The following is a 21,892-nucleotide window of genomic DNA, read 5'->3' on the forward strand; positions in this document are numbered from 1 at the left end:
CTAACTAGTTGTTCCACCTCTCTCGTCACCCACAGTTCCTTCATCCTGCCATTCCTTCTCTGCCTCACTGGGACAAATTTATCCCTAACATCCTGCAAGAGATCCCTGAACATCGACCACATCTCCATAGTACATTTCCCTTCAAAAATGTCATCCCAGTTTACACTCCCAAGTTCTCGCCTTATAGCCTCATAATTCGCCTTTCCCCAATTAAATATCTTCCCGTCCTCTTTGCTCCTGTCCTTGTCCAGGACAATTCTAAAGGTTATGGAGCAATGGTCACTGTCCCCCGAATGCTCACCCACCGATAGATCTGACACCTGTCCCGGTTCATTAACTAAAACTAGATCTAATATGGCATCCCCTCTAGTCGGCCTGTCAACATACTGTGTCAGGAATCCGTCCTGGACACACTTAACAAACTGTGCCCCGTCTAAACCTTTGGCACTAAGTAGGTGCCAATCAATATTTGGAAAGTTGAAGTCTCCCATGATAACAACCCTGTTATTTTTGCATCTTTCCAAAAACTGCCTCCCAATCTGCTCCTCAGTATCCCTACTGCTACCGGGGGGCCTATAGAATACTCCCAGGAGGGTAACTGCTCCTTTCTTGTTCCTAACTTCCACCCATACTGACTCTAGAGAGGATCCTTCTACATTATCCACCCTTTCTGCAGCTGTAACCGTGTCCCTGACCACTATCGCCACCCCTCCTCCTCTTCTCCCCCCCCCATCCCTTTTAAAACACTGAAAACCAGGAATATTCAATATCCATTCCTGCCCTGATGTCAGCCATGTCTCTGTAATAGCCACAATATCGTAGTCCCGTGTACTTATGTACTTATCCAAGCTCTATCGTAGTCCCATGTACTTATCCAAGCTCGTTTCCTCCCACATTCTAAAGACGCATGGTTAGGTTAATTTGAGTTTAAAATGGGCAGCGCGGACTCGTTGGGCCGGAAGGGCCTGTTACCATGCTGTAAATAAAATTTAATTTAAAAAAAAATTTATCGTAGTCCCATGTACTTATGCAAACTCTATACTTTAGCTGTAAAGAGCCTTTTTGGGGGGGCAAGTATCCCTTTGGGTACAACTGCCAGGGGTGGTTCCTGCTGAAGGTCTCTCTCCAGGTTACTGTTGTCCAGTTCAGAAGGTTTGGTTAGATTTGTGGAAGTATCTAGTCGAGGACTTGACTCACCAAAGGTTAGGAGGCTGTGGCCTGAGTGCTGGACTTGGTGGCCAGAGGGCCTTTTTCTGTGCTCTATGAATACAATGAACGTGAACAGAGATCTTTCTGTTTATGTGGCAGCCTCCAGTACGTGGACCCCCTGGTCCCCTTGGTCAGTCTGCACTGCTACCTGTGGGGTGCAGAACAAAATGCGGATTCGTATGTGCACACACCCGGAGAGTGGAATGCGTTGTGAGGGACCATCAGCGGAATTGATGGGATGTGAGGCGCTCAGACCTTGCCCAGGTACTCTCCACAGCAACAACAGCATCTTCCTCAAAGTGCTCCCCAGGATGGAGACGGAGCCATCTTGGGGCAGGTGGTCACAAGCTTGATCAGTGAGGGGAGAGGAGCTGGGAAGGAAATTCCAAAGTGTAGGATCTCAGCAGCTTTGTGCAGTGAATAAAGGTGGGAAATGGGTAAGGCTGGGAGCAGAGATCTCAGCGGTCTGAGGGGCTAGAGGGGGTTCCAGAGGTGGGGAGGGGCAAAGTAATGAATGAAAAAGGATGAAAATTTTCAGCAGCACTTTGTGTGACTGTGAGCGGGTGTGGGACTGTGAGTGGAGGGGGTGATGGGTGAACAAGAGTCAGTTGGGGAATGGTTTGCAAGGTTTGGTTGACCCGATTTATGGGAGGGTGGAATGAGGGAGGTGGTAAGTAGAGTTCTGGAACGTGAACGGCCAAGGGACAAGGGCAGGGACGTTAGGGACAAAGGTCTCCACGTCAGGTGAGCTGAGGTTGTGATGGGGTCAGGTGCAGTTATGAGTGGAAGCAGATGGCCCAGTGGTCGATGTGATCTGGAGTCCAAAGCTAGGAATCACTCGTGGTACCAAGGTTGTGGACGATCTGGTTCAGTTCCAGAAGCTGTGGGAGTGAGGAGGTTGGGAGCTGGGTCAGACCCTGTGAGGGGGACGGGTGACAGTGGGTAGGGCTGAAAGTCCCATGATACAGGCTGAAGCCCTGTCACTGATCTCTGCCGATCAAATGTCTGCACTGTCCCACCACAAGGGTCTCCCCACTGGTCCCTTTCTTCAGATTATCAAGAGATACCACTAAAGGAATGCAGAAATTCCAGCTCCCCCTCTTCCCTCTGTCACAGCCTCTCTCCCATTCCGAGCCTGCCCTCCTCCTGAGTTACAGGGAGAGGTCGTCCAGGCGAGGTCTTTATTCCCTGGAACGTAGAGAATGAGGGGCGACCTTATATAAGTGTTTAAAATTATGAGAGGCATAGATAAGGTAGATAAGGGTAGGGAAGTCCAAAACAAGGGGGCATAGGTTTAAGGTGAGAGGGGAAAGGTTTAAAAGGGAGCTGAGGGGTAACTTTTTCACACAGAGGGCGGTGAGTGTATGGAACGAGCTGTCAGAGGAGGTGGGTGAGGCAGGTGCAATAGTATCATTTTAGAAGCACTTGAGTAGGCACATGGAGGGGTGGGGCTTGGAGGGATATGGGCCGAATGCAGGAAGTTGGGACTAGCTGGGTGGGCACCGTGGTCGGCGTGGACTGGTCGGGCCGAAGGGTCTGTATCCGTGCTGTACTGCTCTATGTCTCCAAGTCTCCCTTCTTTGAAGCTCCTTCATTGATTGGACTCTTGTGCAGAGCACATGTGTAGGGAGAAGGGTGAGTGCTGGAGAGCGGACGGCCGAGAGAAGGGAGAGGGAGGTGGAAGGATGGTGAAAAGCAGGATAGTGATGCTCAGCTTGGCTTGAAAATGACTAAAGACATCAGGACAAGCAAGACTTGTGAGATTTAAAGTCCCAGGATACAGTGAAACTACTTGAAGGACACAATTATTCCAGGAATATCAAGAAGGATAAAGAGAGTGAACCTAATTAGATTGCTTTTTTGGAAAAGCTGGTGCATACTCGATGGGCCAAATGTCCTCCTTGTAGAAGAATGAGAGGTGCTGCTGAAATGCACAAAATTCCTACGAGCATGACAGGGTAGGTGTGCAGCTGACGTTTCTCCTAGTTGGGGAGTCCGGACCCAGGGGCCACAGGCTAGAAATATTGGATCGGCTGCTCAGGGCCAGGTGATATTTCTTCACTGAGAGACTGGTGAATCTTTGGAATTCTCTACAAGGGGCTGTGGAGACTCAGCTTCTGAGTATATTCAAGAGAGGTTGATGGGTTTCTGGATATTCAGGGAATTGGGGGGTGTGAGGTGCTGAGGTAAAGGATCAGTGATAATCTTGTTGACTGGGGGGTGGGGGGGGGAGCTGCTGCTTCTGATCTTGTGTAAGGTTCTCTGAGTTTGGGCAGGGAGGAGGAAGGACGTCTGCAGTGGGGGAATAAGAATGTTGAGAGCTGCAGAGAAGTGAGAAATCGGAGACCCAGCAGGGTGAGTGGGATTGGAGAGGAACATTGGAGCTTCAGGCATCTGTCAGGAGACAATCTGTCAGCAGAAAGAGGTGTTGGGGATGACTTGCTGTTCCACACCGGAGGAGGGTGTAGAACAGGACAGCTGCGGGCTTTGCGTTGATTTGGATTGATGGGGATGTTCAAAGAAGCTGAAAGAAGTTAAATTTCTGAGGTTTAGCAAAGGCAACTGAGAGAGGGGAATAACGTGGCCAAACCTGGTCGTGCTTGGCAAGGGATTACATGCCAGCAAAAACACCGGGAGCTGATTGTTGACTTACTGATGTGCAGAGATTTAAAGGAAGAGTCTTATTGCCTGAGGACACTTGTAGGACTGCATGAGATTCTCATCAAAGGATCTCTGCTCTTCTGTTCCAGTTCTCAATGTAAAATCTGGGGCAAAATGTTCAGAGCCATCCCTGTTCCAACTCTAAAAAATGTTCTACATTTAGGATCATTCAATTCACTGCAACTAAAATTCTGATTTTTGAGGTTAACCTCCATGTAAAACCTTAACACGGACACAAGCATCCAAACTGCCGCCCCTTGTTTACAGGGAACAGCACTACCAGAACCCCAATTACCATCCCCTTTGATTTTTCCCCAAGTCAGAGACTGACCATTGACTTCAGCTGTTGAACTTTGAGCAAATGCCCCCAGTGATCAAGTCTACAAAATTTAAATGTTGAGCAAAGCGGCAGCCATGAGTTTGAGAGTGGGGGAGAGTGCTGGGGTGGAGCAGTGTTCTTCTGTGCCATGAGAATGAATGTTTTTGCCCAAATTATGTTTGTGTGTTTGTGCACTCCCAGAAGTTTGATTCACAAATGCACAGAGGTCACCAACCTTGGGCACTGATGTCAAACAACAAGCAGCATGTGCCTGATACAACCAGAACAAAGTTCCACTGTTCATTGGAGGCCAGTGTGAGCCACAGGCACTGAGCCGGCCTGAACTGGAGAGCTGAGGCCTGCTTCAGAATTATTTCAAGAGACCAACTTTACTTGTCAGGGAGTCCTAGGTGTTAATCTTCCTGCACATGGATCCCCTTGTAGAGTTTACTTGGTGTCCACATCTCCCCACAGTCAATGCCCCACCCACCACTCCCATCAGTTTCAGTTTCCAACCCCTCCCACCACCTAATGCTTGTCTGACACCTCCCCAACCCGTATTCCCTAAGACCCAGACAATGTTTAAAGGAGATGTGTGGGGCAAGTTTTTTTACACAGAGAGTAGTGGGTGTCTGGAACTGACTGCCAGGGGATGTGGTGGGAGCAGATACAATAGCAATGTTTAAGGTCGATTTAGACAGGGACATGAACAGGCTGGGAATGGAGAGACAGGGATCATGTGCAGGAATATGGGATTAGTTTAATCAGCACAGACATTGTGGGCCAAAGGGCCTGTTCCTGTGCTGTACTGTTCTATGTTCTACGTAATGTGGTAAAACACTCTCCCTGTGTGTACACTGCATTATCCGGCTGAGTGAAACGTTTCTGCGTCCCACAGTCAACGGGGAGTGGTCGGAGTGGTCACCCTGGTCTCCATGCACTGCCTCCTGTGCCGGCATCAAGAGACGAGTTCGTATCTGTGACAACCCCACTCCAGCCAACGGGGGCCTCCCCTGCAGCGGCTCCCTCGAGCAGGCTATGCCCTGCGGAAATGCTGACTGCCCAGGTACGTGACCACTGCCACTGCCCACCGCCCCTTGCAGGGCAGCAACACGATGTGTGAACAACACGGGAGGTTTGAGTGGGAGAGAGCGCTCCGTTGTTGGGTGTGTGTGGGTACAGGCTGCAGTGAGGTGATGTGGGGAAAGTGGGGAGTGTTTTTGTCGGGGTATCGGGGGACTGGCTTCACTCAGGCTATGGACATACCTGATATGAGGCTGTTTCCCGTGCTCTGTCGCTGCGGTCTCTGACGTGAGGCCTGACTGCTGCCTGCCAGGGTTCCTGCGTTCCTGTCTCTGAGGAGGGTGCCCCCCTGATCCAGAGAGAGCAACGTCCCTGTATCCAGTCCGCTCCCTGCACCGAGGACAAGACTGCAGTGCCCCACTCCCCACCTCCCTTCATACCCCCCCCACTCCCCACCTTCCCCCCACTCCCCACTCCCCACCTCCCCCCCACTCCCCACCTCCCCCCCTCCCCACCTCCCCTCACACCCCACCTCCCCCCCACTCCCCACCTCCCCCCACACCCCACCTCCCCCCACTCCCCACCTCCCCCCACACCCCACCTCCCCCCCACTCCCCACCTCCCTCCACTCCCCACCTCCCTCCACTCCCCACCTCCCCCCCACTCCCCACCTCCCTCCCACACCCCACCTCCCCCCACACCCCACCTCCCCCCCACTCCCCACCTCCCCCCCACTCCCCACCTCCCCCCACACCCCACCTCCCCCCCACTCCCCACCTCCCCCCACACCCCACCTCCCCCCCACTCCCCACCTCCCCCCACACCCCACCTCCCCCCCTCCCCACCTCCCCTCACACCCCACCTCCCTCCCACACCCCACCTCCCCCCACACCCCACCTCCCCCCACTCCCCACCTGTTGTCAGCAGCAGTGTGTTGGCGAATATCCCTGCTGCCTGGATACCTGACCACTGCCTTCTCTCTCCCGGTCAGGGATATTCACAGCCAGACCTGCATCACCCAATGAGTTCAGCTCAGTTGGCTCGTGTCCTGGGCTCCCATGGGTTCAGGGAATGGCTTGGGATGCTGTACTCACTGGAGTGTAGCTGGACCACAAGAGGCCCACTGCTGCCCTGGCTTGTACGGAGGTGACTGACCCCAGCAGCAGCACCACAATTGCCCCTAACGTCCCGGAGCTGAGGAAGGCTAAACCAGTCTATAGTGACCCTTGCTAAACAAGTGGACACAGGGTTGATGGGTGAGGGCTGGGGGTGGAGGGGGATGAGGATGGCTGTGAGCAGACCGGAGTTGGAAAACTTGTCCACACTCTCTGTCTGATTACACAAACAATGAACCATTTCAGAATCGTGCAGAGTGAAATGTGGGGACTGTGATCATGTTGTGTGTCAGCTGCGCCTCAGTGTGCCTCTGACCTCTGAGCCAGAAGGTTAGGTAGACCCTCCTGTGCAGGATTGAGAGAGTGCCGCACTAACCCAGGGAGAGCCACCGGATGGAGGTCTCTGGCTGCTAGAAGAGCAATAGAGCAAACGTGATGTCCTGGGGCCAACATCACTAAAACAGATGATCAACTCTTACCGCTCTTAATGGGATCTTGCTGTATGCAAATCAGCTGCTGCGTTACTTGCATTGCAACAGTGACTACTTACAAAGCTTTAATGACCATGATCTGCTCTGGGACGTCTGGAAGGATTTGCCTATCACTTAGACTCACCTATCGCCTGAACTCGTCTATCCGCTGCCTGCATGTGCTCCTCCCCCTCCCCCTCCCCCCACCTTCTTATTCTGGCTTCTGCCCTCTTCCCTTCTAGTCCTGATGAAGGGTCTCGGCCTGAAACGTCAACTGTTTATTTCCCTCCATGGATGCTGCCTGACCTGCTGAGTTCCTCCAGCACTTTGTGTGTTGCTCCAGATTCCAGCATCTGCAGAATTTCTTGTGTCTCTGAGGATTCAGAAAGCCTCTTTCTCATGTCCTAATGTAGAGTGAGTGATGGCAACCTGGTGACACCATTACATCCCTCTGTGTAGGGTCAGAACTCTCCTGCAACCCCCCCCCCACTGTCTCCCCTACCCCCCCACCCACCAACCCAGGTCTCCTGAAACAATGAGAGGATGAGGGGAGAAGAACAATCCTGGTGGGAATCTTTGCTGCCTTATTCTTCCTGTTTTGTTTCAGTCACTGGGTTTTGGTCGATCTGGACAGCGTGGAGCCCTTGCCCTGTCAGCTGTGGTTTGGGGATAATGAAACGTTCTCGCACCTGCAATGCTCCATTTTTCAAGAAAAGTGCAACTCATTGTGTGGGGCATAATCAAGAAGAAAGATCATGTGGCTTTCCGGTGAGGATCGGGTTTTAATCTTCTGCTAGTCTATTCCCAGTACAAAAGCTTTCAACACAAACATGGTGTGACTGAGGTGTGCAGCAGAAAGCAGAGGGAGCACAAGGTGAAGACCTGTCCATCACCAAGCTCCAGGAGCTGATGTGGAAGGAGGGGGTGCTGGTCCAATGATTCATTTACTGGGCTAGTAGTCCAGAAGTCTGGACTAACGATGCAGAGACTGAATTCAAATCCCAGCATAGCACCTGTGGCATTTCCAGTCAGTTAATAATAGTCATAGAGTTATACAGCACAGAAACAGTCCCTTCGGCCCAGCTAGTCCATGCCCACCTAGACACCCATCCAAGCAAGTCCCATGTGCCTGCATTTGGCCCATATCCCTCTAAAACCTTTCCTATCCATGCACCTAGTAATCTGGAATTTTGTTTTAAATAGCCATTTTCAACACGAGTCACCAAACTAATGGATTGTCTCAATAAAACATTGGTGCACTAATACCCCACAGGGAAGGAGATCTGCTGACCATACCTGGTCCTGGTTATGTGTGACTCCAGACCCACTAATGTTGTTGACTCTTAACTGGCCCAGTTAGCCACTCAGTTCAAGGGTAATAAATGCCACTGATGCCCCGATGCTGAAAATGAATAAATGAAGAAGAGCCCTCAGGCCTTTCTTGGTGATTCGAGTGAATTTTAAAACGTGTTTTCTGTTCACTTTTCTTTCTGCATGTCTGACTCAGCAGCTGAAGCTGACAGCTTCCAATGCAGCTTTGCAAGCATTTGCAACCTCCCTCTTCCTTACTGGGGAGAAGACCAGTCATCCTTGGCCAACATTTCTCCATGGTCACTGTCCAGCATATGTCCTTGGTTGTTATTCTGGAGTGGGAACTCCTCTTGACTTGAAATGGGATTACAGTGCCCAGTTAGTGGTCCTCAGGATCGTACCATTGTACCACCAGCACCTCCTTCCACATCAGCTCTTGCACAGGCTTTGACACACTGAACGAAATGTTGTGATCTGATTGACTAAACCCCCATCTCAAATGGGTTTTACTTTAGAACATTTATAGCACTGTCAAAGACTACTTCCACTCTGTAACATCACCCAGCTCTGCCCTGTTTCAGTTCCTCTGTTGTTGAAGTCATCGTTCTTGCCTCTGTCATCTCCAACCATGACTATTCCATAGCTCTCCTGGCCAACCTCCCTCCTCCTACTCCCCTAACAACTGCTGCCCACTGCACTGAGTCCCCTTTACCCATCACCCCCGTGCTTGCTGACCCATACCTGCTAAACAGCCTATCGATTTTACAGTTCTCATCCTTTATTTCAAATGCCTTCACGGACTCAGCCCCCTATCTCTGTGATCTCCTTCATGGACTCAGCCCTCTATCTCTGTGATCTCCTTCACAGACTCAGCCCTCTATCTCTGAACTCTCCTTCACGGACTCAGCCCTCTCTGTAATCTCCTGTAGCTCACAATGCTCCAGAATCTCTGTGCTCTTCCATTTCTGGCCTTATGATTGTCCCTGAGCCTGGGATTACTTCCCTAGACATCCCCTCACCTCTCTCTCTTTTATATTGCTGCTAACTCTCACCTCTTGGATGGTTAGGTGTCAAAGCTCACTCAAATGTGACTCAAGACTATATGTGTTTGCTGAAGTGTTTTTCTTGCGGTGCTTTGACTGGCTTAGTAGGAACACAATGATGGTTGTATGGTGGTGCTCTGGCTGGGTTGGTAGGAACACAATGATGGTTGTATGGTGGTGCTCTGGCTGGGTTGGTAGGAACACAATGATGGTTGTATGGTGGTGCTCTGGCTGGGTTGGTAGGAACACAATGATGGTTGTATGGTGGTACTCTGGCCGGCTTAGTAGGAACACAATGATGGTTGTATGGTGGTGCTCTGGCCGGCTTAGTAGGAACACAATGATGGTTGTATGGTGGTGCTCTGGCTGGGTTGGTAGGAACACAATGATGGTTGTATGGTGGTGCTCTGGCTGGGTTGGTAGGAACATAATGATGGTTGTATGGTGGTACTCTGGCCGGCTTAGTAGGAACACAATGATGGTTGTATGGTGGTGCTCTGGCTGGGTTGGTAGGAATTTGATGATAGTTGTATTGTTTCTCCCTTCCTACAGTTTGGATGTTATTTTTCTAATTTTCTTTCTCTTTAAATAGGTTGATTACTGCAAATATCTGTCTCAACCTACAGACTCTATCTTAACAGGGAAATGGATATAAGGGTGTGTTTGTTCACTGTCCAGCACTGCTGACTATCTGCCAGTATATCATTTATCCCAGGGATCAGCAAAGTGCACCAGGCTGTATTTTTTGTAAATTTATTGTTTATATATTAAAGACTCTCAGTTTTGAAGCGTACTGACTTCTCATTGTTATGTATTCTGATTCAGATTATTATCCAATAAAAGAGTGAAGAACTGATACCTGTTTCTGTGCTAACTACTCCCTTAAGGACTAACCCTTGGACCGGTACGAGACCGACCCTTGGACCGGTACGGGACTAACCCTTGGATCAGTATGGGATCAAAGGAAACTGTCTCCTTGGGTGGACTGATTTTGTCCCAACACCCGTGACAGTGACAAACATTAATATTGTAATCAATCATAAGCCAATTTAGTAATGTAATGTTAACTTCAAAGCACTTTGATAAACTTAAACTTTTAACAAAATATATTTGTACCTATTATGTTGGTCATCTTTCCTTCAACTTTGCTTTCATTCTATTCTTTTTGGGCACTCAGAGATTCAGAGGATGTGGGAATTCTGCAGGGATGTGGAGAGGCTCAGCATCTGCTGTGATCTTGTTGAACAGTAGAACACCTGGAGTGACCAACTGGCCAACTTTTGCTTCTATTTCCAAGTCTCATTGATTTGTTTATTCCACCTCTTTTTCTTTGGACCAGTTTATGTTTTCTCAGCCAGTGTAAAATCTGCATTGGGACAACATTCCCGAACCATTAGTGAAGAGGTAGAAACAGAACTTTCAGAAAATCATTAGACAACGGAGCAGAACAAAATGGTTTGTGAAAGGGAAGCTTTAAGAAATTTGCTAGAGTTTGCTGAGGATGTTTAAAAACAAGGTAGATCAAGGGGAACCAGTAGATCTAGATCCCCAGAAGACAATTAATTAGGTACCACAGTAAAGGTTACTGCATAAAATGAGAGCTCAAGAGGTTGGGGACAATATATTGATACAGATGAGAGTGGGTAAGTACTGAACAGTGAATTAGGAGAAATGGGTCATGTTTGAATTAGTGATCGGTACTAGTGGAGTGCCACGGGGGTCAGTGCTGGGGCCTCAGCTATTTACAGTCCATATTCATGACTTGGATGAAGGGTCTGTGTGTACTGCATCCAAATTTGCTGATTATACCAAGATAGGTTAGCAAGTTGTAAGGACACAGAGCTTGCAAAGGATGTAGCTGGAGTATAACGTAGAAAAATGTGAGGTTGTCTATCTTGGAAGGAAGAAAGAAAAACAAATTATTAAAAGGAGTGGGATTACATAATGTTATGGTACCAAAGGGATCAGGGATCCTTAGTGCACAAAACTCAAAGGAACGGCATGCAGATACAGCAAGCAAGTAGGAAAGCAATGGAACATTGGTCTCTATTGCGAGGGGTATGGAGCATAAGGAGGGACGTTTTGATGCAGCAAGTAAGCCCGTACCTGTATTTAAGGAAGGATATTCTTGCATCGAAGGCAGTGCAGAGAAATGGCATTGGGTTGATTCCTGGGACGAAGGGGTTGATATAGGAAGAAAGGTTGTGCATGTTGAGCCTAAATTTAATGGAGTTTAAGAGAATGGGAGATGATCTTAGTACAACACACAAGATTGCTGAGAGGATGTCTTCCCTTATGGGAGTTCCTAGAACTAAAGGACATAGTTTCAGATTACGGGGATGCCCATTTCAGATGGTGGTGAGGAGGAATTTCTCTTTAGTGGATTGTGGTTCCTTGAGAATATCAACCTCAGAGAGCATTGGAGGCGACCATTGAATCTGTTCAAAGCAGAGACGGACAGATATTAGAACTACAAGGGCAGACGAGATTGGATTAGTTATAATCAGAGTGAATGGTAGAGCAGTCTCAGGGAACTGATTATCAGACAATAGATTGCACTACACATCAGACTAGAGTCCATTGTAGGTCACCCCAGAATGATGGAAGAGGAAGGAAACCTCAACTTCAAAGCAAACAAAAGGTGATGGTGATCTGAAACAAAAGCAGGAAACAGTTGGAAGTAGCTGTCAGACTGGCAGCATCTGTGGGGAGAGAAAGTTAATGTTACGGATCAATGATCTCACATCAGGTTTGATGCAATGTCACTGAGACATGAACCCTTAAGACCAAAGTATCCCAGCAGCTGCCAGCCTCAGCCGTGTACTTATACCCCTCACAGGGCACCCGCCGGCACTTTGCTCCACCTCAGTAATACCCAGAGATAGCCGAACTGGAGCTAGTGCCCAAAGATGCTAACACGTGCCCCAAAATTAATCCCTGACCTATCCTAAAATTGAAATCTGTCCATGAGTTATCCAACACCATGAAGTTAAATGAGCTTTATTATTTCCAAGGAACAGATTGTTTGCACCAACACATTGGATAATTTGATGATTTAATTCATTTTAAAACATTAAGGGCAAAAACTAATATTCAACAGAGCATAGACAGCCCAGTGCAGGTATTCAGTCAAATATCACACTTTTAGTATTTGTTCATGTTCATCAAGTTTCCACGGGATAATATAACACCTGGAGCAAAGGCTCTCTGGAGGTTCAGCATCACACATGTTCACTGTTCACCTATTGCTAGAGTTCCTGTACAATGTTTAACTCACCACTCTACCATGCCACTTACATGGTATACGCCACCCAGTAAATGACATTGACTGCAGCAAAAGCAGCTGGAAAGACAGCCCTTGCATAAATGTCAATCGTGTCGGAATCAATAGGCTTGAATATGGACTTCAGTGTAAGCTTCTTGTTCAGTGCTGTGTTATGCTTATCTGCTCGAGCCTTTCCATTCTCAACTTCGTCTCCACGGAGAATCCTGTTGGCCCGGTGTAATCTGTTGGACATGAGCAGCTCCTGGTTCACCCCAGCAGCTGACAAGGAGAACAGGACGATAGCGTGTTTTCCGGTTGTCTTAATTTCCTGCAATAAAAAGAGAGGTTTGCATTTCTTTTCTGCCTTTCATATCCAGTTTGCCGTACAGCCAAAGAAATACTGGCGTAGGTAACCCAACAGGTAGGTACTGCACATCAAGTCCCACAAGCAGTAAGTATCGGGTTTTCACAGCTGTTGATTGGGGGAATGAACATTGCCCCCAAAAGCTCCCCTCACCCACTCCTACTCCTCTTGAACATAATGTCATGAATTCCCCCTGGAGAGCAGGTACAACTTCATATTAAAACCTCGCCCACGATGACCCCTCAGACAGTGTAGTGCTCCCTCAGCACAACATCAGAGCATCAGCATTGGATTTGTGCCAGTGCCTCTGGAGTGGGACTTGAATACGCAAAATTCTGGTTCAGGAACGAGAGACAGAGTCACAGCTGGTAACTCAGGACAGTTACTACTGTGCTTGTGCTGGATGTCCTTGTGGTAGTACTGGAGGCAGTACTACCACAAGGACATCCAGCACAAGCACAAGATCCCCTTTACTATGTCAACCATCTGTAATTACTGGTCTTCTCCAGTGACTCAGCTGGTTATTGTCCGGTGCAACTGGACAGCTTTTAGGGTGATTCCCTGGACAGGGAGAACATAAGCTGTGCATGTGTTTCTGGTACTTTCTGCATCCTGTTTTCATACGTAGAGAGAAGGCAGGTGAGCAAGGCAGTTTGACTCGACACCTTCAGGTAAAGAGTTTTATTTTAAGCTAGGTTTGATTTCATACTTTAACACTTCCACACCCACACTTCAGCCTAACTGTTCAATGCTCTGTTAGAGCAATACCCACCTCCCCACTTGGTTTATTTGTCTTAATTTTGGCACGTTGCTTTCTCATGTAGTCTGCATTGAAGTGAGCAAATGCATACTCCACCAGAGCAGCAAAGACGAAGACGTAGCAGATCCAGAAGTAGACATCCAGTGCTTTAATGGCAGATGCCCTGGGTAGGGACTTCCTTGCACTGATCATCAGAGTTGTCATGGTCAGCACTGTGGTGATACCTAAAGAAATGGGACAGGATGAGTCGTTGGTTTATGTTCCTTGCCACAGAGTGGGTGTTAATCAGTTCAACAGTGCAGGCGGCACAATTTCCTTTAAGTCAAGGATGAACAGTCAGTGGGGAGATTCCACAATTCGGGGCTGGGAGTAAGGAACAGCAATTACAGGGAGACGATCCCAGGCAATGTGCTCCCTGTCACATTGCACACTGCTGTATCCAGAAGTGTGTACACTGTGGGGAACAGATGATGGGACTGCTGCTCCTTTAGCAGTGACACCAGAGTCACAATCTCTGTGAATCCCAGGTGGGACAGTTGGGGGAGGGGCGGTGGGGGGGGAAGTGGGGGATTGGGGAAATAAGGGTGAATATTTTTCTTTCAGTGGGAGCTGTTGAAGCTGAGTCATTGAGTACAGTCAAGGCTGGGACAGATTTTAGCACCACAGGGGAGTATAGGCTGATGGGGAATGAGCAGGAATGTGGAGCTGAGGTCAAAGATCAGATCAGCTGGCATCGAATGGTGGAGCAGGGTCGAGGGGCTGAATGGCCTACTCCTGCTTATTTCTTACATTATTATCTCCTTATTCCAGTAAAGTTATTTTTCTCTACCCAAATGGCAAAAGAAGCAAACCTGCAGACCACCCAAAATACTTTATGAGGCAGACTTCCGAAATTCAGCTGCCAGTTCTCTCCTATGCTGTAGTACAAACCATGTGGTCTTTGTTTCATATGGAGGCTTCACAAGCAGTTGTGCATCAGGTCCAAAGTGTCCCATGTAGTTACACTGTGTGACTACACATGGGCTCACGGGTTGAAGGTAGTGCAGCTGTGAACAGGCTTGAAGGGCTGAATGGCCTCCTCCTGCCCCTACACCGTTTGTTGTTTCATCCTTAACATGGATCAGATTTTGCATTGTGACCTCAGTTATTAAAGTCACTGGGCATTGTATGCTTTTCCTGTTACTCTGAGGAAATAGCACAGAACAGAGTATTAAATCCACAGAGCACTCACAATACCAAACAACCACACAGGTATCAGTGGTCAGAGGTTAAAACAAAACATTTTCACATTTTTGTGACCATTTTTTGAAAAGGAAAAATTTAGAAGGGTTTGGTGTGCATTGCTATAACACCTCAGACAATACCTTTGCATCTTACAGCAAAATAAATATCTTGACATGTAGTCACGATTACAATATAGACCATGCAGCAGCCATTTTGTGCACAGCAACAGCTAGCTCCTGCAAAAACAGCAATGTGATAGGACCTGATCATATATTAGAGTGAATTTGAGCAAGGGCTAAATACAGACCAAGACCTGGGGAAAACTCTCCTGCCCCATAGGACCTTTCACACCCAAAAGAGAACAGAGCACTCCTTGGCTTAACATCTCATGCAAACAATGCCATTTCTGACAGATCAGAGACACAAGAAATTCTGCAGATGCTGGAATCTGGAGCAATACCCAAAAAGTGCTGGAGGAACTCAGCAGGTCAGGCAGCATCCATGAAGGGAAATAAACAGTCGATGTTTCAGGCCGAGGCCCTTCATCAGGACTCCCTCAGTTCCACAGGGGGTGAAGTTTAGACGTTTTTGTGCTCAAATCTCCATCCAGGACTTGATCCACATCTCAATTCAAAGTCAGGGGTGATGCCCGTTGAAAGAAGCTACCACCAAAGGTTTCTTTTCTTGCATGAAGAGACAAAGGGCATGGGGATTGCCAGAGGAATTTGATGCTCTCTTTCACATGAAAGGACAGTTGAATCTTTTATGTCCTCCAGAGAGGGTAAACGAGCCTCAGTTTAACATCCCAGTTGTAAGTGGTGCACAGCAGAGGATAAAACAGAGTGGTGGAGCTATAGTGATAGGGGATTCTATTGTAAGGGGAACAGACAGGTGCTTCTGTGGCCACAGCAGGCCTGCAGGATGGTACGTTGCTTCGCTGGTGCTAGGGTCACGAAACAGCTCTAGAGGGTGAACATCTTTTGTCTTTTTACTTATTGGTACCAACGACATAGGTAAAAATAGTAATAAGGTCCTGCATGATGAATTTAAGGAGTTTGGAGATAAAAGCAGGACATGAAAGATAGTAAGCTCATAAGCACTTGCAGTGCCACTTGCAACTGAGCATAGGGACAGGAGAATAGACCACATGGGTGTGTGGCTGGAGATGGTGCAGGAGGGAGAGATTCAGATTCCTGGGGCATTGGAACTGGTTCTGGGGAAGTTGGGACCAGTATAAGTGGAACAGCTAATATCCAGGCAAAGAAATAGTACTAGGCAAAACTAAGGAACGAAATACTGATAAGCACCTTGGTCCGGATGGCCTGCACCCTAGGATCGCAGTGATCAGTGATGGGACTGCAAGGGTTTATGATATATTTTAATGACTAGAAATAAGAAAGTAGCCAAATTTGCAGACAAGAACAAAGGAGGGGAAGGTAAATTACAAGGAGAACATAAACAGTTTACAGAGAGATATTAATGGGTTAAGTGAGCAAGTAAAAGGTTGAAGTATATTGATGGAAAGTGTGAAATTGTTTACATTGGAAGGAAGAACAAGAGAGTATTACTTAAATAGAGAAGAACTGCAGAAAGCTGCAGCACAAAGGGATTTGGAGATCCTTGTGCATGAAACACAGAAAGCTAGTACATAAGACAATAAGACATAGGAGCAGAATTAGGCCATTCGGCCCTTCGAATCTGCTCTGCCATTCGATCACGGCTGATTTATTTTTCCCTCTCAACCTCATTCTCCTGCCTTCTCCCCGTAACCTTTGACACCCTCACTGATCAAGAACCTATCAACCTCCGCATTAAATATACCCAATGACGGCCTCCACAGCAATGAATTCCACAGATTCACCACCCTCTGCCTAAAGAAATTCCTCCTTATCTCTGTTCTAAAAGGGACATCCTTCTATCCTGAGGCTGTGCCCTCTGGTCCTAGACTCTCCCACCACTGGAAACATCCTCTCCATGTCCACTCTATCCAGGTCTTTCAATATTCAGTAGGTTTCAATGAGATCCCGCCTCATCCTTCTAAACTCCAGTGAGTACAGGCCCAGAACCAAACACTCCTCATATGTTAACCCTTTCATTCCCGAGATCATTCTTGTAAACCTCTTCTGGACCCGCTCCGATGCCAGCACATCCTTCCTTAGATATGGGGCCCAAAACTGCTCACAATACTCCAGATGTGGTCTGACAAACGCCTTACAAAGACTCACCATTACATGCTTGCTTTTATATTACAGTTCTCTCGAAATGAATGCTAACATTGCATTTGCCTTCCTTACTACTGAATCAACCTACAAGTTAACCTTTAGGGAATCCTGCACTAGGATTCCCAAGTCCTTTTGCACCTCTGATTTCTGAATTCGCACCCCATTTAGAAAATATTCTACACCTTTATTCCTTCTACCAAAGTGCATGACCGTACACTTCCCTACGCTATGTTCCATCTGCCACTTCTTTGCCCATTCTCCCAACCCGTCCAAGTCCTTCTGCAGACTCCCTGCTTCCTCAACACTACCTGCCTCTCCACCTTTCTTTGTATCATCCGAAAACTTGGCCACAAAACCCTCAATTCCGTCATCCAGATCGTCAACATATAACATGAAAAGTAGCAGACCCAACACCGACCCCTGCAGAACACCACTAGTCACCAGCAGCCAACCAGAAAAGGCCCCCTTCATTCAAACTCTTTGCCTTCTGCCAGTCAGCCAATCTTCTGTCCATACTAGTATCTTTCCTGTAATACCATGGGCTCCTATCTTGCTCAGCAGCCTCATGTGCGGCACCTTGTCAAAGGCCTTCTGAAAATCCAAGTGAACAACATCCACTGATTCTCCTTTGTCTATCCTGCCTGCTACTTCCTCAAAGAATTTCAACAGATTTGTCAGGCAAGATCTCCCCTTAAGGAAACCATGCTGACTTCAGCCTATTTTATCATAAGCTTCCAAGTACCCCGAAACCTCATCCTTAATAATGGACTCTAACATCCTACCAACCACCGAAGTCAGGCTAACTGGTCTATAATTTCCTGTCTTTTGCCTCCCTCCTTTCTTAAAGAGTGGAGTGACATTTACGATTTTCCAGTCCCCCGGAATAATTCCTGACTCTAGTGATTCTTGAAAGATCACTACAAATGCCTCCACAATCTCTTCAGCTACCTCTTTCAGAACCCTGGGGTGTAGTCCATCCGGTCCAGGTGATTTATCTGCCTTCAAACCTTTCACTTTCTCAAGCACCTTCTCCTTAATAACAGCGATTACACTCACTTCTGCCCCCTGACACTCTCAAATTTCTGGCATGTTGTTGATGTCTTCCACAGAGAAGATTGATGCAAAATACTTATTCAGTTTGTCTGCCATTTCTTTGTTCCCCATTACTGCCTCTCCAGCGTCATTTTCCAGTGATCCAATATCCACTCTTGCCTCTCTTTTACTCTTTATATATCTGAAAAAACATTTGGTATCCTTTGTTATATTATTGGCTAACTTACCTTCATATTTCATCTTTTCTCCCCTTATTGCTTTTTTTAGTTGCCTTCTGTTGATTTTTAAAAGATTCCCAACCCTCTAGCTTCCAGCTAATTTTTGCAATATTCTATGTCCTCTCTTTTGCTTTTATGCTGTCGTTGACTTCCCTTGTCAGCCACGGTTGCCTCATCCTCCCTTTAGAATCCTCCTTCTTCTTTGGGCTGAACTGATCCTGCATTGCTCCTGGAAACTCCTGCCATTGCTGCTCTACCGTCATCCCTGCTGGGGTCCCCTTCCAATCAACTTTGGCCAGCTCCTCTCTCATGCATTTGCAGTTATCTTTACTCAACTGTAATACTGAACTGCAGGGTGAATTCTATCATATTATGATCACTGCCTCCCAAGGGTTCCTTTACCTTAAGCTCCCTAATCAAATCTGGTTCATTGGACAACACCAAATCCAGAATTGCCTTTTCTCTAGTGGGCTCAACCACAAGCTGCTCTAAAAAGCCTTGTAGGCATTCTACAAATTCCTTCTCTTGGGATCCAGTACCAACCTGATTTTCCCAACCTACCTGCGAATTGAAATCCCCCATGACCACCATAACATTGCCCTTTTTACATGCCTTTTCTAGCTCCTGTTGTAATTTGTACCCCACATCCTGGCTACTATTCGGAGGCCTGGATATAGTTCCCATCAGGGTCTTTTCAGCCTTGCAGTTTCTTAACTCTACCCACAAGGATTCTACATCTTCTGATCCTGTCACTTCTTGTTCAGGATTTGATTTCATTTTTTTTACCAACAGAGCCACCCCACCCCTCTGCCCGCCTGCCTGTCTGTTCAATAGGATGTGTATCCTTGGATGTCCAGCTCCCAGCTGTGATCTTCTTTCAACCTCGACTCTGTGATGCTGACAACATCATATCTGCCAATTTCTAACTGCGCTATGAGCTCATCTGCCTTATTTCATATACTGCGTGCATTCAAATATAGCACCTTCAGTCCTGTATTCACTGCCCTTCTTCGCAAATTTGTCTCCATGTTGCCCGAAGTTAAATTCTTATCCCTTTCTAAGGCAGAATACAAGGTTAATGGCAGGACTCTTAGCAGTGTGGAGGAACAGAAGGATCTTGGGGTCCACGTTCATAGATCTCTCAACGTTGCCGCACAGGTCGATAGGGTTGTTAAGAAGGCGTATGGAGTGTTCGCCTTCATTAGTCGGGGTATTGAGTTCAAGAGCCGTGAGGTAAAGTTGCACCTCTGTAGAACTCTGGTTAGACCACACTTGCACTATAGTGTTCAGTTCTGGTTGCCTCATTATAGGAAGGATGTGGAAGCTTTAGAGAGGGTGCAGAGGAGATTTACCAGGATGTTGCCTGGATTGGAGAGCATGTTTTATGAGGATAGGTTGAGCGAGCTAGGGCTTTTCTCTTTGGAGAGAAGGAGGATGAGAGGTGACTTGATAGAGGTGTGCAAGATGATAAGAGGCATAGATCGAGTGGACAGTCGGAGACTTTTACCCGGGCGACAATGGCTAACACAAGGGGACATAATTTTAAGGTGATTGGAGGAAGGTATAAGGGAGATGTCAGGAGTAAGTTTTTTTATACAGAGAGTGGTGGGTGCGTGGAACACATTGCCGGCTGAGGTTGTGAGGGCAGATACATTAGGGACATTTAAGAGACTCTTAGGTAGACACATGAATGATAGAGAAATGGGGGGGCAATGTGGGAGGGAAGGGTTAGATAGATCTTAGAGCAGGATAAAATGTCAGCACAACATTATGGGCCGAAGGGCCTGTACTATGCTGTAGTGTTCTATGTCTATGTCTAAACTTTCTGTCTTATTCTTTACTTTGCAGACTTCAGGAACCTCTCCTGAACTCTCCTTCGCTTTTACTTTATCCGTACTCTTTGAATCTGTTGAACCCACCCCCCATCAATTTAGTTTAAAGCCCTATCTACAGCCCTAGTTACGTGATTGGCCAGCACCCTGGTCCCAGCGTGGTTCAGGTGGAGCCCATCCCATCGGAACTTTGGCTCTTTGCCACAGACACCTGAGGGGGCAGAGTCCTTGGTATATTTAAGGCTGAGATAGATAGATTAGTTATCAGTAAGAGAATCAAGGGTTATGGGGAAAGGGCATGACTGAGGAATGCTAGATCAGATATGATCCAACTGAGGGGCTGAACAGCCTCCTCCTGTTCCCATTTCTTATGGTTTCATGGTTAAGACAACCGCAAAAGTGCATGGTGCTTCAATATTGTACCTTTGTATTATAACATTGTTTACATATACTTATAACAAACATGATGATAACAAATAAAAAAATAAAGCTGAAGCAGTAACTTGGTTTTGGAAGCCAAGCGTGAATTATTGGGTACATCACCTAAGGAGACTCTTGCAGGCACGGCTGACTGACTGATCCAGAATGATACCCAGGACATTGCCACCAGTAATATGGAAGGCATGTACGACTGAATGATGTAAACACCTCTGTTCCTCCGCAAACAGAAACGAAGACTTAGGCGTGGAAATTGACCTGCTGGAGAAACAATAGAGAAGCTCAGGGTTTTAATTACTACCATTTGTGTGAGCATTGATCAGCACATTCTCCAGCACAGTCACATTGTGGCTTTGCATCTCTCCCTTTCCAAAGGCACCAGCTTATTCTCCACCATAATTCCATAGACATGGGTCTACCACAGGCACCTTGGCCAAGAGACTTTCTAAGTGGATAGAACCAGGACATGTACAGCAGCTGGGGAAAGGAACTGACAGGATTAGACCCAATCCTGGTCTTGTCTGCTCGTGCACATGCTCTTTCACCAGTGGCTAGAGTGAAAGATCTGGGAGTTAATCCCCTCTAAAGCTCACAGACACCAACTTGCGATTTCTTTCACCAGTGCAGGATCAAACTGGGATCAAAATGGAAGCCTCCCATGTGAGGGTTTAATCATCAGAATTTTCTGAGAAATGCTCACTTACTTTGAGCATTTCTCAAACATTAAACTGGGGCCTGTCTGCTTCCACAGCACTGGCCAATATTTATCTTTCAATCAGCATCACTGTGAAACAGATGTTTTGATCAGTATCAGCCTGTCATGTGTGGGATGTGCCTGCCACACATAAATTGGCAGCCACTTTCAAACATTACAACAGTGACCCCAGAGGCATTTAATTGGTTGTATAGCATCTTGGGACATTTTATTGGAGCATAAAATGTGCTATAAAAATACAAGTCTTTTTTTTGTCCTCTGTCTTTATTAATAAAAGCTGATGGCATCGTCCTATATGCTGTGTGGTCAATGTAGCAGTGAGGAAGGACCTGAGAGACAAAGGCTTGGCAAGGATAAGTGATGAACCAGATGAGCTTCTAAGGAAACTAGCCTTTCTGCTCCTGTCCACCTACCAGTGATGGTATAGTCACAGAAATCATAGACATGTCCAGCACACACCCCAACTGTACGGTATAGTATGTATTTGGTGTGCATCTGTGTATGTGCCTGCTAAGTGCATACGGATTATGTACATTATGTGTAAGTGAACATGTGTGCATTTAGTGTTCATGACAAGATAAAAAAAAGGAGACTATTCCCACCCTCTTTCCAGTTCATGCATTTAAGAAGATCATGACTATACTTAACAT

At 47.1% G+C, this 21,892-nt stretch overlaps 2 protein-coding genes across 3 annotated transcripts in view; one reads left to right on the forward strand and one right to left on the reverse strand.

The window, feature by feature from the left end:
- The first annotated feature begins 1,325 nt into the window (after positions 1 to 1,325).
- LOC127583279 (coadhesin-like) lies at positions 1,326 to 11,049 on the forward strand. The gene is made up of 4 exons (XM_052039063.1): positions 1,326 to 1,473; positions 5,088 to 5,255; positions 7,405 to 7,565; positions 9,744 to 11,049. The coding sequence occupies exons 1-4, from the start codon at positions 1,377 to 1,379 to the stop codon at positions 9,804 to 9,806; spliced, it is 489 nt and encodes a 162-aa protein (XP_051895023.1). The 5' UTR covers positions 1,326 to 1,376; the 3' UTR covers positions 9,807 to 11,049.
- Positions 11,050 to 12,135: 1,086 nt separating this feature from the next.
- The window catches only part of LOC127583276 (gamma-aminobutyric acid receptor subunit delta-like), a 34,871-nt gene continuing 25,114 nt past the window's right edge, over positions 12,136 to 21,892 (reverse strand). The window contains exons 7-9 of one of the 2 annotated variants that reach the window (XM_052039061.1): positions 20,633 to 20,785; positions 13,553 to 13,764; positions 12,136 to 12,744 (exon numbers count right to left, since the gene is read on the reverse strand). In XM_052039061.1, coding sequence (XP_051895021.1) covers positions 12,445 to 12,744; positions 13,553 to 13,764; positions 20,633 to 20,785 — 665 coding nt within the window. In that variant the 3' untranslated portion in view covers positions 12,136 to 12,444. Of the gene's footprint in view, positions 12,745 to 13,552; positions 13,765 to 20,632; positions 20,789 to 21,892 lie in introns of both variants that reach the window. The other variant, XM_052039060.1, reaches the window with a different exon arrangement.

The sequence above is a fragment of the Pristis pectinata genome, chromosome 26 (assembly GCF_009764475.1).
Source record: "Pristis pectinata isolate sPriPec2 chromosome 26, sPriPec2.1.pri, whole genome shotgun sequence".
In the NCBI taxonomy this organism is placed as follows: domain Eukaryota; kingdom Metazoa; phylum Chordata; class Chondrichthyes; order Rhinopristiformes; family Pristidae; genus Pristis; species Pristis pectinata.

Excerpts from the sequence above, each read along its gene's own strand:
- LOC127583279 (XM_052039063.1), top strand. The coding sequence starts at position 1,377 with ATGCGGATTCGTATGTGCACACACCCGGAGAGTGGAATGCGTTGTGAG. Across the intron at positions 1,474-5,087 it reads GGCGCTCAGACCTTGCCCAG|TCAACGGGGAGTGGTCGGAG; the intron begins GTACTCTCCACA and ends TGCGTCCCACAG. Across the intron at positions 7,566-9,743 it reads AAAGATCATGTGGCTTTCCG|GTTGATTACTGCAAATATCT; the intron begins GTGAGGATCGGG and ends CTCTTTAAATAG.